Raw genomic sequence first — 22,312 nt, 5'->3', positions numbered from 1 at the left:
TTGTCTTTTTTTTTACGTAAAATATTATAAAGAGAAAATAAATATAATTATAACACTGCGATATTTTTTAACATCGCAATTGAATTGTACATATTTTCTAATGCTTTCACAATATCTGTTGAATGTGTAGTTATGATTTTAGTTAAGTTTTTTTAGTTGAGTCTAAATATGAAAGTATCACGTCAAAAACTGTCGAATGATGAAATTATTCTGATCTCAATTGGTGTGAGAAATATAATAATCATCAACGCAAACAAATTGAAACAAACGAGAAATTCACGATGTTAGGAAATTGATCGAAATCAACCATCACTGGCATGCTCTTGTTTGTTGCAGACGGTGCAGCATGGTTTCCCGAACAAACCAACCGCTCTCGCCTGGGATCCGAGTCTGCGGGTGATGATCATCGGCACGGCATCCGGCGCCATCAAAGTGTATCCTTTTGCTTTTCTTGCTCCTTGCCTTCGTGTCTACCCTCGCTTCTTTTTCGTTTCGTATTTATAATCTGATCTGGAGGGAGAAGGCGGGCAACCATGCTAAAAGTCGATGATATCTGTATTAAAATCTATTAATTCTTTATTTCTTAGAAAGAAGAAATACGAGAAGTTTCAATTCTTAAATAACATGTGCATATATATCGTATCGATATAAAACATTATTGTGATGTCATAAAAATCAGCTTTTGATTTTTTTTTATGACGTTTTTATTGGCGAAGTAGGAAAATGCGTTTCGTAATGCGGAGAGCGATTGCTTAACAAAGACTCCATAAATCAATTGTGATTTATTTTACAAACTCGCACTCGGTTAGAACTTGGCATTATTTGAAATATAGTTGTTCTTAATTGAAGGAGATCGATGTAAGAGCAATCTTTCTAACTTAATTTTTTGAAAAGATTTTTGAAAAGATTAATCTAAATGTAATTTCTGAATTTTAATTTTGCCAAATTCTTGCAAAATAAAGGGTTAGATTACTGTCGCATTGAATTATTCAATTAAGAATGAACTATATTTGCATAATGCAGGATTCAGTCGAAATATCGATTGTTTGCGAAAATATCTATGTAGTGCAACATTTGATTGAAATGTTCGACTGCAAAGGACTGCTGACGAGTCTGACCAGTTTTATTATATGTTTATTTCAGTCACACAATATTTCGTAATTGTTTTATATTAAGAAAGTCGACAATCGTACAATTGATGAAAGATTGAAGCTTCAGTCGTTGATAAAATTAAGAAAAAGGTCAGCGCGAATTCTGGTTTGTAATACTTCGGTGCTCTCATTTCCCGACCTTGTATTGTCGCCACTTACCTAATCCATACACGTGCACACACACATATAGAGATTATCGATCCAACAAAAAGCCCATTTACAATATTAACCGGAAATTGTATCGAGCCACACCGTATTTCAAATTTATCGCCGATACAAAAATTTGCACTTTTTCAATTTTTAGAAAAGTAATTTGAAGATTTGTATGTAAATTGATGTGGCACTATCAAAAAAATAAAATGTAATTTAGTAAAAAACATAAAACGAACTATTTGAGGAATATGCGGTTTAAGAATTATTTTATCGGTTTACAGAGAGAGAGAGAGAGAGAGAGAAGTTTGCACACTTTTTCCTGCTTTTGTGAATGTTATTAAGCGGAATGTTAGATATGTCGAAATGTAATCAACACGTCAGCGAGTCTCGGCAATTTAATGTCTGTTTAATATTGTGCACGCAGAGTCGGCAGATGCTTCCAAGGACTATGTAATCGCCAGATAATCGTTATTATTTCGCAATAGATATATGTATACACGATTATCTCTCTGCATGGCACACCTCGCGTCGAGAAAACCTTCGAGTACGCATAACTGCGATACGCGATATCATGTTTTAATCCGACATACAAACGTACGCGCTATATTTGAACCTAATCGCGAATCTCTTAAACTTTTTCCGTAGCTTGAAGCAACTTGAACGACGATACTTTATCTATTTTTCGTTTTTAGATACGATAATTTTCTATCGGATCTCAGCAGACCTACAAACATATTGCTATATAATGGATTAAAATGTAGTTAAAAAGAAACTGGCATGAAATTGTTTTAATTCGAATAAAGCGTTTTAGTTAGAATAAATGCGGGCAAATCTTGATTGTAAGTTACCATTGCGGTCGCAGAAAATATTGATCAAAAGCAAAAAGTAGGTGATGGCTTGGTGCTAAATAAAATACTGCGCAATGTTAGAATATTAAATTCAGCAACGAAAATTTTCTTATTTGATTAACAAATACTTTGAGAAAATTAGAATTATAGAAAAATAATTTGGTGTGAAAATTTTATTGAATCGTATAAATTTATTGTCGTGATTTAAATTGTGTATTTTTTAATTTGGATATAAATTTGAGAAAAATTATACGAAAATATAAGTTTATGATATTATGCAAAAAATTAGTTTATTCGCTAATGACATGCTTGTATAGTGAAGAATTCGATACAAAAGAATAGTTTAATCTTATTTTTTTGGTTTAAAAACTATAGACAAAATTAATTTTCTCTTAATTTCAAAATACTCTTAATTTATTTTCTTTAAAAACGAATACACAATTGTTGTTGGATTAAACTCTTCAACAAAATTATAATTTTAAAAATAGAGAAATAAAATTCAAGTAAATTCAAGTAAATTTTCTTTCAAAATCATTTAAAATATAGTTTGCGATTATGCAAATATGCATTATCATTATCAGCCCGATGACATTATAATTTTGTTCCATTCATCGCGAAATACGCTGCAAAATTCGCAAAGTGTGCAGTTATATATATTCAGCAGCTACATATATTCAGCAGCTACATATTTCTTCGAATGTAATCTTTACTTACTATGTCAGCACATTAAATTGACCATTCCTAAATTCGGAGTCCGCGAGTTTCATCTCATACGTGTGTCACTTCACTGCGTCAGCGTTTTACACATGTTTATACTATATTATATAATCTTTTTTTTTTAAATTCCTTCACTCGACCATTAGTTTTGGAAGACCAGGCGTAGAATTTTATGGACAACATTCCGTCGAAAGTGGTGAGAATGCCGTCACGAAGATCATCCCACTGCCGAAAGAGGTAAGATAATTGATATGTTAATTATACATATATGATTGCATTATTATTCTAAACTTTAGTACTTATAATAAAAGTTTATTCTGTAATAAGTTATGTGTGCACGATGGTTTTTTGTCACAAGTTCCATAAGAAGTATAATTATGGAATATATCCGAAATGAATGGAAATATTTTGGATATTTTTGGTTCTGGAAAATGTTTGATATAGGTACAAAATTTAAATTAATATATAAATTATATATATCACATTTATAAGATACATTATATTGATTATATCTATTGAGATTTAATAACTTTCTAAAAAGATTTTATCTTAATTAATTTTTGAAATTTCTATATCTCAATAAATGTCATTCTTTCATTTATCTCGAGTAATAAATATTTTTAGATTTGATTCGAATTTTCGATTAATTCTATAAAATTACACGCATCACACCAACAATACAATACGATACCATGTTTCACTTATATAGCAACTGTAGTTGATTGCATAATCCGGACACCGTACAATGTGCTTGTGCACGCATGTACGGATAAGAAATACACGAGTGCAACGACATTACGATGCATCGCAATTAATGCTACGGCATAAAATGTATGGGGCCATATATGAAAAAAAAACTTTCTTAGTGTATACATATATACGCATTCCTGAATATCCAATTATTCTTTTATTAATATACAAATGTTTACCTGTGTAAACTTTTAAATGATGCTAACGTGATGACAAATAGTGGACAGAGTTGTTATTAAATACATATTGGAGTTAATTTACGTGTAATTAGATGTTATTCTTTCTATGTGATTTTTTCTATGTTATTTAATATTTATAACAATAGATTTAAATAGAGAGAACTCATAAAATTAATCGTGTCGAATTGCAATTTAAGTGTTGTTATAAATATATGTTTATATATCTTTTTTATAGACTATACACACACACACACACACATTAATAATTATAATCAGTAATAAAATTATTTTAATATATTTTTTTTTAATAAAAAATATGTTTTAAAAAATCTGTTATAAAAATTGATTATTACATAAAACATAAATATTGAAAGCAGTTATTAGAAAATTTTTATAGATTGCAAACTCTCAAAATTTGTCTAAAATTGACGATTTTTTTATTGGGAACGTATATATGTATCATTTTTCATTATATATTTAAAGGTGTAGCTTGTTAATAGAATTGCGTTAAATGATTGCACAATGATACAAGCAACATTGTCCGTTATCACGATAAGCAGTTTCAAGTAAATCTTGAAACTGATAAGATAGGAGTTTGCCCTATGATAAAGATCTACCATTAGCTTTCATTACATTTTATACTTATTGTCCTTAAAATTGCAATTTTTTTAAATTAAAAGTTTTACATGTGTAATTGTCTTCATACATAAAATAATAATCTTGATCTTGAAGCATGTATATAGAAATAAAGATACTGATTGATCTTGACATTGCTTCAACTCATGTTCGCGTGCACCGCGATAATATTTAAAAAAAAGTAAAAACATTTTTTTTTAATATTATTTTATGATCGATTTATGGTATACCATATATTGCAGGGTCGCCTCGTGTCCTTGTGCGATGATAATTCGCTACATTTATGGGAGATCAATGAATGTTCTATAGTGGAAACGAAGTCATTGTCATTGGAGGGTAAATTGAAGAAGATCTCCGCGATATGCCTCGAATCTAACGGGAAACATCTTTTATTGGGAACAGAAGGGGGCAACATCTATTTGCTAAACTTTGAGACTTTCGTCATGCCGGACAATATTATCTATCAAGATGTCGTGATGCAAAAGTAAGTGATTAAATTAAAAGTTTTGCATCTATTATTTTTATATTTGACCTGAATTTTTATTATTTTATTTTTATATTTCGAGCTAAACATGCCAACAAGATCGTGCAGAAAACTTTGTCTGTTATCATAAAAAATTTCATTGTCACAATTGAAAGAAACTAAAAAATATTAATAAAAGAAAAGATATACTAACATTACTTTATATATAATAGATTATACTTTAATGTCTGCGTGTATACACACTAAAAATAATTTATTATAAAATAATTGTAATATATTTTCTCTTTTATTAATATTTTTTAGTTTCTTTCAGAGAGTTTTGAATTTTTAGTAATACATATTCAATACATATTCTTTGAATTATAAATTATCTGAAACAAAAAAAAATAGTTACTGTATATAAAAATTATTAAGCTATCCTTGTCGCTTAGCGTTCCGGAAGACTACAAGAAAAATCCAGGAGCAGTTGAAGCCATAGCCGAGCAGCCAGGACATCCGGATAATATCCTAATCGGTTACAATCGAGGTTTAATGGTGCTATGGAACAAAGCCACTCCAGGAGCACAACAGGTAGATGTTATATGTCTTTACGTATACACGATCACACTTTGGCGAATGCAATATTCACACGCTTACACGCTTTCCCCAAATCAACATACTGTAGGTCAATGTTTAATCCTGCTAGCCCGTTCGTTTCCGATGTACACTTGATTTTTATATTAATACAATTATTTATATTTTATGTGATATTACTTGGATATAAAAATTTGTTTTAATATTTTATAAACACATTTCCAAAAAGTGGAAAATTAACGAATTTATAAAATTTAAAAGTATTAAGAAAAATGTAAAAATTATTAAATTACAATTAAATCTTATGCATTTTTTTTTAAATTTTACATTCATAATGTATACTTTTTTCTTGAATATGTTTTATACAAGACAGATCTTAGAGTCGTGCGTGCCTTAAAAAGACTTTTCTTCTTCTAATTAGAAAAATAAAAAATAGGAATATTAAGTTTTAATCTAATAACTCTTTCATCTTACTAAAAGCAAAAAGTTTTTTTATTGCGTTATGAAAAACGAAAATTAGTTAACGTGGAATCGAATGGGGAACAGCAGAGTTAAGAACGGATTGTGTGATATGGTATCGCTCGTTCTGATTGTCGTTTGTGTCTTTGGTGGTCTTTGGTGGAACGCGCAGCTGATGGGTTTGTTTTCGCGTGCGCAGACATTCGTCTCCACGCAACAGCTGGAATCGGTCCACTGGATCTCCGAGAATCGCTTTGTCTCGTCGCACAATGACGGTTCGTACGCGTTTTGGAGCCCGGGTAGCGACGCCGTGCCGGAGCCCACGACACTTTACGGCCCGTTCCCGTGCAAAGCCGTCACTAAGATCCTCGTATATCCTACCGCTGAGTAAGTCATTTAGCGATTAAATAATACATTTCTCTCATTTCTTCACATGAACTCAACTGAATTTTGCGTTTTTCCGTAGACACGGCGATCTCTTCCTATTCTCCGGTGGTATGCAACGTGCCAGTTACGGAGACAGACATACGATCACTGTCATGACCAAGGATAAACACTTAGTTTTCGACTTCACGTCTAAAATCATCGACTTTTTTACCGTTTTCCCCGAGGAAGAAGAAGGAGGAAATAATGAAAGCCCTGTTAGTCCGGAAGCGCTCATAGTATTAGCCGAGGAAGAAGTAGTAGCTATCGATTTGACCAATTCCGAATGGAAGATGATGCCTCTGCCTTATTTAGTATCTCTTCATGCGAGTGCGGTGAGTATCCTTTATCAAAAAAGAAGAAACTAACAGTAAAGAAAAAAAATCACGCTATAATAGATATGAAGGTACAAACAATTCTTGTATATCGTAGGTGACTTGTTCTCAACACGTGCCCAATGTATCCGAGGAACTTTGGGAGGCAATCGTAGCTGCAGGTAAAGCACAAACGGAGCATCTTTACTCGGACAAAGTGTGGCCCATCAACGGCGGAAATTTCCTCTGTCCGATAAATCTTAATAAGTCTAAGAACAGAGAACTATTGCTTACCGGACACGAGGACGGTACTGTGAGGTTTTGGAACGCGTCCGACGTTTCTCTGACTCCACTGTACAAATACAACTCGTCGATTTTGTTCACCGGCGAGCATTTGGACGTTCTCGAGCAACCGCCAGAGGACGACGAAGATGAGTGGCCACCGTTCAAAAAAGTGGGAATCTTCGATCCGTACTCTGACGATCCGCGACTCGCCGTGAAGAAAGTTCTTCTTTGTCCTTTATCCTCGACGTTGGTGGTTGCCGGCACGGCCGGTCACGTTATTGCCGCCACCATCTCCTCGGAACCGGTGAACAAAGAGATAAAAGCCGTTACTATGAACATCGTCAACGATCGCGACGGATTCGTGTGGAAAGGCCACGATCATCTGCCGCCAAGAACAACGAGTATATCGTTCGCGGTCGGATTTCAACCACAGAGTCTTCTCCAGTTGTATCCACCAGCTGCCGTCACGGCATTGGCGTTGCACAGCGAATGGGGTCTGCTCGCCACCGGTACGGCGCACGGACTCGCGGTCTTTGATTATACTAGATCAAAGGCCGTTAGTGTCAAATGCACGCTTAATCCAAACGGTACGTAAAATATTAAGATAATACGAAGTTGTACTTCTGCCTTTTCTTGCTTTTTTTTTGGTATATCAATACTAAATGCGAATAAATATATTGCTGTTCTAATATTTTTACAGATCTCTCCGGTGCAGGTGACACTCCTATCTCTCGGCGAAAGTCATTTAAAAAGTCTCTTAGGGAATCTTTCAGAAGATTGAGAAAAGGACGTTCGCAACGTAGAGCGAACGCTAATAGTCCCACACGAAATACTGTACCGGAAAAGAAGAAAGAAAGGTAAGATTAATCATTAACTCAGAATGCATAAAGAAAGCAATATATAACTATTAAAATTTAGTACCAGTGTTGCTTCTTCGCCGAGCGGGGATTTATCACCAGCGGTGGAATTAAAACCAATAGAGAGACAAGTGGAAGCGAGACCTGTTGACGACGCTTTAGGCTCTATGGTCCGATGCCTGTACTTTGCCAGAAGTTACATTATTAGCTGTTAGTATCTTTTACTTTTTTTGAAAAATATAAAGTCAACAACAATGATACAAAATTAACTCAGTAAATTTGTTTGTACAGTACAAAATACAACACCTACACTTTGGGCGGGCACCAATAACGGCACAGTTTACATCTTCACGTTGGCTATACCAGCCGGTGCGAGAAGAACGGAAGAGGACGTCAACTGTACACTCGGTAAGGAGATACAATTGAAGCATCGTGCACCCGTAATTGCGATCACGATCCTTGATGGATCCAGCGTACCGTTACCGGAATCCTACGAGGCCGAGAAGAACATGGTGTCTGCGCCTGATATGACTTCCCCACACAGAGTTGTAATCGCTAGCGAGGAACAGTTCAAGATCTTCAATCTTCCATCCCTAAAGCCGCACTGCAAATACAAGTTGACCGCTCACGAAGGATCTAGAGTGCGAAAGACAGGTTTCGCCAAGTTCTCGTGTTCTGTCGAACCAGAGGGGATTCATGAAGAAACTTGCTTACTCTGCTTGACGAATCTTGGCGATTGTCTGGTGCTGAGTATACCGGAACTGAAGAGACAATTAAACGCCGCTGCGATCAAGAGGGAGGACATTAAGTGAGTGATCTATATTTAGTATATTTTAATTGACAAAAATGGTTTGCAAATAACGTGTATTTTTTATCTTTCAGCGGTATTTCTTCTTTAATATTTACAAAAGCCGGAGAAGCGTTGTATCTTCATTCGAGTTCGGAGCTCCAACGAATTTCCCTGTCAGCCGGGAAAGTAACAAAAGCGCATTGCGTGCTCAATTTACCACCGCATGCTAGATCGTTGACAGAAAGGACGGAAAATATTAACGAAGTCGCACAGGAACAGGGTGTTGTTGAGGGAGTGCCTGAAACCGAAGGAGAGACGCAAGAGAGTCAACCACCGATAGCGAACCGAGTTATCACGGAAAATGGCATAGTAGGTGCCAGTGAGTATACTGAATCTATATGATCTATCCTACATATATCCTTTATAAACAGTAAAAAAAAAAAAAAACAAATGTACAATATTTTTTATACACACCGCAATAGAATACATCTCACCAGCTTTTGTGTAAACGCGATTGCTAAGATGTGTAACCCTGCTTGGCACACTTTGTATAACCAGTCGCATATATTTGTGCATTTGTCCATGTTTGAAACCTAATTATAATTGAACCATTGACTGAATTTGCTATTTGTGTTAATTAACAAGATTAGGGAATGTCGTTATTTGTAATAGTGCCATTTAGTGTCGATGTGAACGCATGTCTTTTAGCTGGGGAAGAAGAATCTCCGAAGGAACCGTCGCTGCGACCGGCTATAAGTAGTATAGACGTAAATGGGGATGACGATCGTCAGGATTTAAGTTCTATCGGAGACATTACAATCGACAGTGTTAAAGATCATTTACTGTAAGTTCAGTTGATATTTTATTTACGACAATTTATTTATAATTTGCTTATATGTGCAATAAAATATTTTTTTTTTTTTTTTTTAATCTTTAAGTTTAATGGACTGCAGTATTTAGTTATATTACTTTATATGTACTATATATACATATTAATTTGCACATGTAAACATATTGCATGGCTCGATAGTTTTTTTCACCGCTGTATTAATTAATGCGTGTTCGACGTACTTGCCACTTTTGGCAGTAACAGTTCACTTTTCAGAAACGCAACGTCTTCCGAAGAGCTCCACAATCGTTTGGCAGGGCTTAAGATGGAGGTCACTTCACGAACTTCTGAGGTATCTACGCAGAATCAATCATTAGTGGTGAAAACTACCACTGTGGTTACTCAAACTACAAATAGCACGACTGCTAATGGCGAAGTCGAAACGAGTCAAGCCAATGAAACACAACACATAAACAGTAAGTGAAATTACAATCGATATAGACATGATCATATCTTGATCATTTAATTATTAGACTATATTGATAATCCATAAAAAAGGTTTTTAGTACACTTACGTGTAACAGCTTATTATAAGGGGTATTTTGCACGATTAATCGAGTATTTTCTAAATCATCACACAAATTTTATTGATTTTTCAGATTCACTAATTCGATGATGAAAATTCACATATTACATTGTATAATTAATCATATTGTCTTCGTCTTCCAATGCTTTAATAATTTTTGTTTCGTCCTTTCCACTTTTGCGTTATTACGTTATATTAATTATTTTTATCATTGTTTTGTTTGTGGCATTTGTTTTATTGCGCAGGCACTACGGTAGAACGAGAGATACGCAGCGGTATCGAGACAACAACAACACACGCTACCATCACTCTACCCCCGAACGTCGAGGTCAGCAAACGGCACTAAATATTACAATTAATTGGTGTCGGTCGTTGCCTCGATATTAATCTCTTGTTGATGCTTTAGCACCTAGTGTTGTGTGCCATTAACAAATTGATCTCCTGCTATTAAGTGCACCAGCTTTTAATTTGTTTGATTTTGTTCATTCATTCCCCGCTGCTCTCTCTCTCTCTCCGCTCCTCATGCAATATTCATTAACAATTGACTAATTACACTAAAGTAGATATAAAGTTTATAATTACTATATTAACTCTTATTTTTCTTTTTTATTATCTAAAATATATCTTTTTCTTTCTTTCTCTCTCTCTCTCTAAAGAGACAAATAAATATTTAAATATCACAGATTAGTGCTGCGGACTTGGCCAACTTGGAAGTCACTACGACTACAGTGACCACTACTACAGAAAGGTCCAAGGCACCGTTAGCTAGGCCAGAGGAAGTTGGTTCATAGGCCTGTTCCATATCCATTTCTCTACACTGACCATGCATCGATTTCGCGCTCCTTTTACAGAGCCATCAGTAATTGATTATTCTTATCTAACCAACGTGTACACAGCGGCGATATAAATAGGATTAATATATCGTAGATTTTTTTAAAAAGTCTAGATTTCTACGCAGCATTTTTAGCGTTTAATCATGCACGTTGCGTGAGCGATGAGTGGTTAAGTTTTAATGTAAACTTTATGCATTTCTCATTGACATCCATCATTGCATTCTACTTGAAAGTATTCCAAATGAGTAACTTTTGGAATTGGCGAAGAATCAATGATTTTTAACGAAAATAGGCCTAGAAACTTTTTATTTATCCTATGATACAAGAGATAGCTAGACATTCTCGCTATGTTTTCCTTTAGAAATTTTAAAATTTTAATTAATCGAAAACTCGAAAGTTTTTTTGGTTAAAGGTACCGTATATATCAAAACATCAAATTTTACAATAAACTTAGAAGACTTTTATCATAAAAATTATTCTATCGTTTTATACGGCCGATTTTAATGTTTATTAATTTAATGATAAATATGATGCATGTGTGATCTACAATTATACCGATGCATACGATCAGTATAATCGTAGACTTTTGAAAAAAAGATTATAATTTATCGAGATAGGAACGACAACATCACAAATCGTGAATTATTATGGCAGCCTTAAATTTATTCTTTATACGTTATTTTATATATTTCTAATTATTATATAAACTCACGACTTAAGCTATCCACAGTATTTGAAATGTTTCGGCTGTCTTGTGAATTTTTCACGAGCAGAAGTATGTAACTTGTGGTGCGATATAAAAAGATGCTTCAAACAAGGAAAAAAATATAGCTACTTAAGTAGAATTATATATTTGACGAACAATTAAGGAGATTAAGCATGGCGCGAACTTAAGGAGGAATATCTGTCGATGAGAACGCGTTAAAAATATATTTTTTATCGATGTTGCTTAATCGTTAAGTTTCCTCTCTTCGTTATATCGAAGAGTATGTAATCGAAATTCTCGAATACTCGGGAACGCTTAACATACATATTATGATACCGATATAGTTACTTTATTGTTGCATTTATTCACAGCCTTTTCTTTCTAGACAGAATAATCGCATGGATTAGTCTTTAGCGATGGATAATTGCTGCAAAATGCGTTTCTGCCTTGTGTTACTTCATGAATTCTTACAAAGATACTATACATATCGTTTTTACATCGATATATTCATAGCTTGCCTTTGCAATGCAGGAAAGCACCAATTATACTGAATATCTTATAATTTTGATCTCAATAGAATTGTCATGGGAATAGTATAGTTCATGTTATATCTGGAAATTGTCTTTTCTCTAACCATATGTCGATAATTTTACAAAATTGTACAAAAAACGAATGCTAACGAATTCGAAGTGTAACAGACTGATGGAGGTACATCGTAACCCTCCTTATCAATCGCATATTTGCATTAACTTAATTCTCCTTTTAAAACAACCGATTAAAATTTTAATCGATGAAAATTTCAATTTTAAACATGTATTGACGCTAATACTGATTATTACTTAATGCGATAAAGATAAGTTTTAATTTTTGTATAGGTTTTATCTCTCCTTTTTAATTTCATAATTTCTCTTATTCACGATTGTTTATTGATTTGATTTTATTTTATACTCTAAAGCGCGCATAATGTATTGTCATATCTCGCACATCCATGCTTCAAAAGAAACAAAAAAGAAAAGATATGTTGAAGTGGATTTCAATCAATTATAATTTAGAAGTATAATTAATGATTCTTCATTTTATTGAATGAACGCCGAGTTTGCTGAGATATGTACACTTATAACATTGTAAATTGTTTTTTACTTTGATAAAGTAATGTATAGTATACACAAAATATGAAATTGATAAAACACTGCCCCCCTGAAACTTTCCTATCCAGTACTGTTAAATACTGATTGTAACATGTCTTATATATTGAATGCCTATTACGAGAAAAATATATAAATAATTATTGCTGTATTTTCTATTTCAAATTGTGCTATATTATTTATTCTCCTAGATTGCCTTTTTAGGTGACTTGCTTCAATATACATCTTTGTACTTTTTACAATCTATGATTTGCAACAGAATTTATTGTTATATCCTAAGGAGAATATTATGTAAATAATATTATATAAATAGAAAATTCTATTTTATGCTAATCAAAATTCTTTTTCAATTAGGATACTATATATGAAGTATCTGTGAATTTGATGAGCTTGAATATATGTGCAAATAAAAAGGAAACTTGTCTACATATATGACGAATAAAATATTACTTTTATGATTTCTATATATATAAAATACATATATTTAAGAAGCAACATGGTAATCATAATCAATTATGTATGTATATATATAAAACTTAATATTTTTGAAAAAATGCGCGCTGGATTCTAATTTTTATGTAGATATCTTTCTATAAGTAAATTTTTCTATTCGAAATTAACTGCGGTTATTATTTCGTGCATTTTTCAAACTTTTAAATATTTTATATAACTACAATATATATAATATATATGACTACATATATATATATATATGTATATATAAACGAGTATGAAGTTGGCGAGGGGATTGAGACGGGAGTACCTAAGAAACATCTGTTTCCTCGAACGTTGCTATAGGGCGCGCTAGTGAAGTGAACGCCTTCCGAAGCAACGTGAAACGAGGACGCCCGCCACCACACAATCTTCCCACTTTTTCGCCTTCGTTGGGGAAAAAGTAGGAAAAACCCGTAAAGTACGTAGGATCGCGAAGACGCCATCGCGATTGGTTAGGCGTATTCTCGATCGCGCTTCGTCGTCACCGGTCCTGCAGATGCCATATCGTGACGCGCGCGCTTCCATTGGTCGTCGTGCTCGTGCAATCGGATCGACATTTATCATAGAAGAGATCCGATCTTCCTGCCGTCCACGACAGGGTTCTCGCGCGCGCGTTACGTTCACCGAATTTCGTCACGACGTCACGAGCACCTCTCCCCGTAAGGGGCAAGTCTCTCGATACACCTCGTCATCCTCCCCCGCCGTTCTCCTACCTACCTACCTCGCGACGCAGTCGCAGCGCCGTCAACAACAACGTGAACAACGGCGAAAGCGACGTGCAAGCTACGCGAACGCAGCGCCGCCGTCATCAGCGCGACCGCCATCGCAACGAGGTGCGCTATTCCGTTCACTTCGCGACGAAGCCACGAAGAAATGCCCGTAGGTTCGAGATCGATCAATCCGAGTTCCTGTACGACGAGCATGGAGGTATCATCGCGATCGAGCCTGTAACGGGCGTGCTGTTACGAGCGAGCTCAGCACGCGGTCGTTGTCGTCGTCGCGGCGAGCGAGCATTGTATCTCGCACTCCACGCTCGCGTCGGGTCAGCTGCTGCTTACTTCGCGCTGCCTCCGCGCTAGGTTGTCGGTGTGTGTGTGTGTGCTTGTGTATTAAGTCGCCTCTCCCCGTAGCCGCGATCGTGACACTTTTCACCGAGGTGCGCCGCCCAGGCTTGTGTATACGATGGAGCTGCGTGTTGGTAACAAGTACCGGCTCGGACGGAAAATCGGGAGCGGCTCCTTCGGCGACATTTACCTAGGTAAACCCCCCGCGCGCGCGAGTTCCTCGCCAAAGCGCTTGCTACTCGATACCGTCCTCTTTCTCTTTCTCTTTCTCTCTCTCTCTCTCTATACCCTTTATCCTCTCCCCTCCCTCATCCCTCCCGTTTACAGCGGATTTCGTGTATTTCACGCACGAGAGCGTGAAATTCTCCGCGCGCTAACTCTTACATTTATTCCTCACTTTCCTTCCTTTTCTTTTCTTCTTATTTCCTGTTCTTCTACTTGTCTTCTTTCTTTGTCTTCTGTTCCTTCTTTATTCTGTATCATATAGATTTATATGTGTGTATGTGTAAATGGACAGTCTTATTGTTAGCATTTCTTCTTTATATATATATACATATATTTGCAGGTACCAATATTTCTACGGGTGAGGAAGTCGCTATCAAATTAGAATGCATAAAGACACGACATCCGCAACTACACATAGAATCCAAGTTTTACAAGATGATGCAAGGAGGTGGTAAGTAGATCAATATTTCCATGTATATTACATATGAATGTTTATTCTGTAATAGAAGCTATCACATGTTCTTGTTTATTAGACAGCTGATCCAATATCTTTTCTTTTATATCAGTATGGCATATTGTATATTTCTTATGTCTGTTTATTTTTGTATTTCTTTACAGTTTGAACATATTGAAAGGTTAAATTTAACAACAGTGTAGAATAACTATTAACACTTTAATTAAAAATAAAGACTACACACAAAGAAATATTTATAATAATGAAAAGTATACAAATATATATTACACATTTTGAAAAAATGTTATACAATTTTCATTATTTTAGTCATTAAATAATGCTTTTACTGTGATTATTTCATCACTTTCACCAGCAGTATAGTTTCATAATACTTATTAAAATACAATATTCTCTCTGTGTATATATGTGTAATATAGTTACTTTGTATTATAATTATAATCTTTAAGGTTTGTTATCTTTTTTCCTCTGATCATAAAGAGCTATAAATTAAGAGCTATAATGATATAATTTCATATTCTTAATATTCTAGTTGGAATACCAACTATAAAATGGTGTGGTTCGGAAGGTGATTATAACGTAATGGTAATGGAATTACTTGGGCCATCACTGGAGGACTTGTTTAATTTTTGTTCAAGACGTTTTACTCTGAAAACAGTCCTACTTCTTGCCGATCAATTGGTAAATAAATTTTGTTTATTATAAAAATATCTGTATTTATTGGACATATGAATATAATTGATAGCTTAAAAGTTAATAAATATTTTATGTCTATCAAAATTAGATATATTAATGTCGTAATAATATCAATAGATGATACTTATATTCCTTTTTTTTTTTTTTTTTACTTGTTTTTCTTTTTACTTTATCACTATTAATCAAAATATATAACTAATTTTGGACGTATTTTGATTGTTACAAGAAATTATTTTGTTAGAATTTTAATTTTGCTACTTTATTATACATTGCAAGAGAGGAGTCTATTTATGTTGCACATTCATGTCTACACTTCGAGATAAAAGGCTAAACAGATAACTTCCATCTTATTATTCTTATATGGAGTTGCTTCAATGTATTTGTGCAGGGTGTTCCTGCTTGAATGCTTTGCTATATGTTCAAAGTTCATGTTGTGATTATATTTGAGTATTTATTACTTCATTTAACAAGGAGAAATATGTCATTATATGCTTTACATTACTGCCAAGAGTCACTTATATACTCTAAATAAATATCTTTTTCCTTCTTAAGATATATTATTATATTACATGATTATGGAATTATCTATAAAAATATATTTCTCAGTATTTTTATATATAGTGTAAAAATCACTAGAAAAAATATAAATATTAGTTAATTTGTTATTTAAATACTTTGTATTTATTTGAAAGCTTTGATTTAGAAGAAATATTTGTATTTAAAAAAAATGAATAATGTATTATCAAATTACCAAGTATTATGTGGCATGCACACAATTATGAGTTAAATTGAATGAACAGTTTATTTATCTCTAAATATATGATCTTTGAAGCATGAAGCATGCACATTGAAACACAGAGTGTACAGTTATAATAACAGTGCTTTAACTTCTCTATTCTGCAGATAAGTAGAACAGATTACATTCACAGCCGCAACTTTATTCATCGTGATATTAAGCCAGACAACTTTCTGATGGGTCTGGGAAAGAAGGGTAATCTCGTCTACATTATAGATTTTGGATTAGCTAAAAAATATCGCGATGGCCGCACACACAAACATATACCCTATCGAGAAAACAAGAATCTGACAGGGACGGCCAGGTTAGAGCTATATCGCTAGTAATATCTTGGTGTATAATAGTTTTCCTCTGACTAATTAATTCGCCATAATAACAGATACGCGAGTATAAACACACACTTGGGGATCGAGCAGTCACGACGGGACGATCTCGAATCTCTGGGCTATGTCCTCATGTACTTCAATAGAGGTAGTCTACCTTGGCAAGGGTTGAAAGCAGCGACCAAGAGACAAAAGTACGAGCGCATTTCCGAAAAAAAGATGTCCACTCCCATAGAAGAACTCTGTAAGGGGTATCCTGGTAAGTTTTTTTTACAGAATGTATCACATATGTAAAGGTATCACATAAGTAAAATCTTTATCTATCATACTTCAATTTCATATAATAAAGCAAATGTTTGATTAATTATTGCAGTAGAGTTCGCGTCGTATCTAAGGTATTGTCGGGATTTGCGCTTCGAGGAGAGGCCGGATTATTCGCATCTTCGACAACTTTTCCGAACACTGTTCCATGGTCAGGGCTTCACCTACGATTACGTCTTCGACTGGAATATGCTGAAATTTGGTAACGCGAGACAACCAACTTTACCTTCCGCACAGCAAGCACCTATGCACTCGCAGCCGTCTAACGCGGCGCTGCCTTCTGGGACCAACAACGATCAAGAACATCGATCAAGGTCGGTGTTTTGCTAAAAAATATCGGCTTTTCTAAACAATTCTTAAGCATTAAACTAGTTGCATATTAGTGTGATTGCATCTTCACACCATGCCTTTTCATGTTTATAAATAGCATGGTCATTTCATTGCTCACAAGCGTGTTCTATTTTCGGCGTCTGGGGCAACGAGAATCGGAAAACTGCCGCTTTGAGCAATGTGAATAATAAGTAATATAATTTAAATGTTTTTTTTATTAGTATTTTATTTCTTTATACTCGAGAAACTAATGAAATGCATATCATCTTATTCAAAGCAAATCTGGTAAATTTAGTTTAACACTAAAGTTTTCAAGAATGATTAGAGATGGATGAGTATAGCGTGCTAAATCCTGTAAAATCACCTATTTTGTCCTCTATTCTATATTATAATACGTTTAATCTTATTATACACACTCTTTATCGTAGTATGTAATATATATCACAATAACTTTTTTTTTGCATTTATCGGTGAGAAATCTATGTTTATCTTTCATTCATATCTGCTTTCAGGCCCTACACGCGGCAATGTTTACCGAACGCGTCCGTAGCGACGGTGGGCCCGACGCTTGGACGCTTGGATCCGACCACAAGTTTGCGAGCAATCCGGCAGAAACGCGAGATGGAGACTCGTGGTGACCAGGACAATCAGGACAAGAATGATCTCCAAGGTAAAATACAATTCTACCAACAATTCTGCGCAAGCCAACAGAATTTCGCTATTGCCGAACGAAAAATGCAACATAATGTGACAGTCGGACACTCGCAGCAGCCTGCGCCTGGCGGCAATGAGACTGCCGCTGCCGCCACTGCGACACGCGTGATAAATCCATGTCAATTCAGTACATTCAAGTCAACTACTACGCCGGTTAATAGGGCGGCACCGCCGCCACCGCCAGACGCGGCGGCTTCTTTAGACCTGACCGGTCTTAATCTGGGACGTAGTCGCGAATTAGGCTCTAATCGTATCGCGGAGGTAAATTCCGCGACTACGTCACGCGACTATTATCAGCCGACAATGAGTAGAACGCGTGAGAGGAGCCCAAACACGGCGTCCCGTCAACTCGATAAACAGAGCTATTTTTTTCATGGGCATAAAACTGAGAAAGACGTAGATCGCAAAGTCGTGATGTTTGAGGATCTAGGAACAAAGGGTACGGATTACGCTCGACTGACGGCGGATGACGCGGACGACACCGCGGCAATTTCGGGCGGCTCGATGAATTGCTTTGGCGGCCTGGATAAAGAGAGAAGCTATGCTGATTATGATAGTGACAAGAAACACAGGTGTCCCGCAACGAGCAACGTACGACATCTTACTGTGACTCACGAGATGCAACGTGACTCAGAAAACGTGGAATTCCTTGAGAAAGAGGGTGAGATCTTTAAGAAAAGTAGTAATGAATTATTGCAGGAGGCCTTCACTAGCAAACGCAGAAATTTCTCTTTTCGCAACAAAGAAAAAACGCATAAGAGTTTGGAGTCGCTCGAGAAAAGTATCAATATACCAGCTGTAGATTGTAAAAGTCTAGATCTTCTACCGGAAGAGCAATCAAAAACTTTTTTCCATAGTAAACAAAGGAGTCTTGATTCGTCGCAGAAGTCAATGAAGAAGTCTGTCGATTCAACGACGGCGAACAAGACACGCAAGTGGCCTAACTTCTTCCAACGAGTCGGCAGAAGCTTGCATTTTTTACCCAGGGAGCGCGAGAAGCGTCAGGACATCTTGAAGCAAGAGGAACGCACCATTAACAGTCAATATCCTCAGACCGATCAGGAGAAATGTGAATATTTTTTACAGAGGCACCAGAAAAATGTTGATTTTTTTGAGTGTACTCCAAGCGCGCTGGCCGATCGTGCTCCCGTCCAGTCCAATCTCGGTTCTTTCGACGAAGTAGATACTGCTGTTGAACAGAATTCCACTAGTCGCCTCAAAGATGCGCATCTCGAGGAGAATACGTTTCGCGTGAAACGAGATTCGAATAATTCTATGAATGTAGATACCGCGGAAGATAATATGAAACAGAATAATTTGGATGCGAGTCAATCGTTGATGCAATCTGACATTTCGGCCAATATCGAATTGACTGTAACAGTGATGCAATCGAGAGTTCCCTTGATCGAGGGTCCAATTGCGAGTGTCACTACGCAAGATACTGTGAGTGGCAACAAAGACAGCTTAGACATCGGATACTCCATCAGCGAACTTGGTAGAATTTATTTACATACTATACAAAACATTGATCATACAGACGGTTTGCGATCTACAGAGAACGCTGCTGACGCGTCGGAGAAACGGAAACGCTACATAGAATGGTTAAAAACGAAAAACGATCAAGACATTTTAAGCCACGGTATTAATTCATGTGATTCTCTGACTCATGGTAAACCGCAAGGTAACTTGGACATTCTTATAAATATCCTACTCGATATTTTCGTCTGGATTTGCATTTGAAAGCAGTTGTAAGGCACTTCTGGGGAATCTTTAAAAAACGAACGCATCCTCTTACATCACGTACCGAGCGATCTCCGTTATATATTCTCGTATGAAAAAATTACAAGACCAAGATTTCGATGGTTGGGTGTGCTCCAGAAATCAAATATTTTTTACAAAGAAGTATGTAGAATGAGCATAATTTTTATACTGAATATTTTTCGTGATCTGCGCATTTCATGCGTATATATATTTTCATACGATATTATATAATAATATTTATAATTGCTATTTATATATTTTCTCTATACACGTCGAATTATCCATGACATATAGTCATACAGTCACATTGAAATCTTGGCTATCTATAAACAAACGACAAGATTGCCTTAGATTACAGGTAAGAGTGAAATTAATTATAGATTACATTGTGGTGATCGTGAAATGTCTCGAGCCAATACGCGATTTTTGTCCTATCATGCAACATATATAATGTACATGTAATCATATATTAGATTTTATAATTTTGTATACTGCGGCTTCTCTCACACATACAAACTGGGTCGATGGCGCTTATTAATGTTTGAGAAACGCGTCGCAAAATTTTAATGTCGTATATTCTTGCCGCATAATAATTACGAGATTGGTTTTGTTTCTGTCCTTATTAGGTTTTACTCTATTTTATTCTCTTACGATAGCGATTGATAAGCATCCACATACCAAATTATTATAATAATTAACATATTATGTAATCATGTGTATGTACATAAATATGTTTTTGTTTCTTTTTTTTTAAATAATCACAAGCTCATTTACAACGACAATATATTCGTCAAGAAAATGAAAAATCAGAGCTTTGGTTTTTAAAGGATCGTAAAAAAACTATTTTGAATAAAATTGCTCAAACAAATATTGTTTATAATTACCGGGGTTGTGTACACCGAAAATTTTTTAATATCTATTATAAGTTGATTTAATTTTTATAGCGATACATTTGTTGCTGCCTATAAAAACTCATCATTTATGTTACGAACAGATTTTATTATCGAGTAATTTCTTTGCATCTTATTTTTCTTTATTTATATTTTCAATAATTTTTTATTATTTGACAAAATTAATTCGGTTTTGGAATGATAATGAAATGAAGGAAGCATCGTGCACAGTTTATAAAATAAGAATGACATTAAGGGATATATTATGGCTTTAACCGTTTTTTATAATTTATTTATTTCTGCTTTGAGGGAGATAATCTTTTGATTGTTCAGACTGACCAAAAGTTAATAGACTGATAACACTTGTCATTAAATATTTTTCGAAGTGCTTGTTCGCAGAAACGTAGATAATATAATTTTTGTGTTGCAGTGTCCTATTTTATTCGTTTTCTAAACTTTTCGCGTTTCTCTTTTTTATTTAAAACTTAGGATTATGTAACATATACACAATCACACACAATATCATTTTATAACATTAAAATTCAGAGATATCAATGTCATACATTATAGAGAAAATATCAATACAATCACTTTTCGTATAAATCAAAATCCATATATAATTGCGAAATTCATTTTTTATTTATCATAAAATCTACGATGCTGTAATCAAGCGATAAAAATCAATTCTACAATTTCTTTCAAATTTCGATTAGTTTATGTGTTCTTTCTTTTATATATTTATATAGATTTAATGAAAAGAAAGGGAAGAAGATTAAGGAGTTTTGTCAATTGATCTTATATCGTTGATACATTGATTTTACATTAATATATTCAAATAGATTGACAATACGTTTAGGCATATAACAATGCAAATGCTAATTTGTTTAATTCGTCTTATACATATATTACGTTAAAAGAAATCTCAATGATATATGCAATCACTTTTCAGCAATTTCATAGCAGATACATGCCTTTCCATACGAACAATGAGAAATAATCTAAAGACTGTTAATTATTTTCATACTTGATTAGAACTCAGGATTGTATCCAAAATCGAGTCTTTGCGATTTGTTACTATTATTAATCATAAAATTCGAAGTATGAAGCATTGGATATTTCTCGCAGCAGGATCAACATGAGACGAATGCTGCTTTTAACATCGTTAATATAAATATATCACACTATTTGTTTCAATTGCATAGAACGCGTTGTTAATTATAATTAGCGTTTAAAAGAAAAAAACGATATTGTGTTCCTTTATTTTAGTCATTGACATTTTCATCATTTAATTAATTGTATCCCGCAACGATTGTGAAGCTTCAACACCAACGTGTTTACTGATAATTAATTAAGCATATACGTATTAGTCTTCGCATACGTGTAACGATACGTTCTGGTGAAATGGAAGAAGTATAGTCTGATGGATGATATATTGATAGCTTTTCACAACTCACAATAGCTTGACTTTTCATTTTTCTAATTAAATGTCACATTATATGGAAGAGCG

The 22,312-nt window shown here is 34.7% G+C and overlaps 2 protein-coding genes across 17 annotated transcripts in view; both read left to right on the top strand.

The window, feature by feature from the left end:
- Positions 1 to 12,883, top strand: part of LOC115232775 (lethal(2) giant larvae protein homolog 1) — a 26,863-nt gene extending 13,980 nt beyond the window's left edge. The window contains exons 2-16 of one of the 11 annotated variants that reach the window (XM_029802861.1): positions 337 to 434; positions 3,016 to 3,106; positions 4,677 to 4,918; positions 5,350 to 5,488; positions 6,150 to 6,337; positions 6,417 to 6,708; positions 6,806 to 7,559; positions 7,673 to 7,829; positions 7,891 to 8,039; positions 8,121 to 8,637; positions 8,712 to 8,998; positions 9,328 to 9,463; positions 9,725 to 9,924; positions 10,280 to 10,362; positions 10,718 to 12,883. In XM_029802861.1, coding sequence (XP_029658721.1) covers positions 337 to 434; positions 3,016 to 3,106; positions 4,677 to 4,918; positions 5,350 to 5,488; positions 6,150 to 6,337; positions 6,417 to 6,708; positions 6,806 to 7,559; positions 7,673 to 7,829; positions 7,891 to 8,039; positions 8,121 to 8,637; positions 8,712 to 8,998; positions 9,328 to 9,463; positions 9,725 to 9,924; positions 10,280 to 10,362; positions 10,718 to 10,825 — 3,441 coding nt within the window. In that variant the 3' untranslated portion in view covers positions 10,826 to 12,883. Of the gene's footprint in view, positions 1 to 336; positions 435 to 3,015; positions 3,107 to 4,676; positions 4,919 to 5,349; positions 5,489 to 6,122; positions 6,338 to 6,416; positions 6,709 to 6,805; positions 7,560 to 7,672; positions 7,830 to 7,890; positions 8,040 to 8,120; positions 8,638 to 8,711; positions 8,999 to 9,291; positions 9,464 to 9,706; positions 9,925 to 10,279; positions 10,363 to 10,717 lie in introns of those variants that run through there. The other 10 variants (XM_029802855.1, XM_029802857.1, XM_029802856.1 and 7 more) reach the window with 10 other exon arrangements.
- A 567-nt stretch (positions 12,884 to 13,450) lies between these two features.
- LOC115232756 (casein kinase I-like) overlaps positions 13,451 to 22,312 on the top strand; it is a 17,955-nt gene continuing 9,093 nt past the window's right edge. For 3 of the 6 annotated variants that reach the window (XM_029802827.1, XM_029802828.1, XM_029802826.1), the window contains exons 1-7: positions 13,465 to 14,471; positions 14,843 to 14,953; positions 15,507 to 15,655; positions 16,574 to 16,770; positions 16,846 to 17,048; positions 17,163 to 17,424; positions 17,953 to 18,110. In XM_029802827.1, coding sequence (XP_029658687.1) covers positions 14,396 to 14,471; positions 14,843 to 14,953; positions 15,507 to 15,655; positions 16,574 to 16,770; positions 16,846 to 17,048; positions 17,163 to 17,424; positions 17,953 to 18,110 — 1,156 coding nt within the window. In that variant the 5' untranslated portion in view covers positions 13,465 to 14,395. Of the gene's footprint in view, positions 14,472 to 14,842; positions 14,954 to 15,506; positions 15,656 to 16,573; positions 16,771 to 16,845; positions 17,049 to 17,162; positions 17,425 to 17,952; positions 19,836 to 22,312 lie in introns of all 6 variants that reach the window. The other 3 variants (XM_029802825.1, XM_029802823.1, XM_029802829.1) reach the window with 2 other exon arrangements.

The sequence above is a fragment of the Formica exsecta genome, unplaced genomic scaffold (assembly GCF_003651465.1).
Source record: "Formica exsecta isolate Colony F162 unplaced genomic scaffold, ASM365146v1 scaffold15, whole genome shotgun sequence".
NCBI classification, from domain to species: domain Eukaryota; kingdom Metazoa; phylum Arthropoda; class Insecta; order Hymenoptera; family Formicidae; genus Formica; species Formica exsecta.
This window is presented reverse-complemented; position numbering and strand designations above follow the sequence as displayed.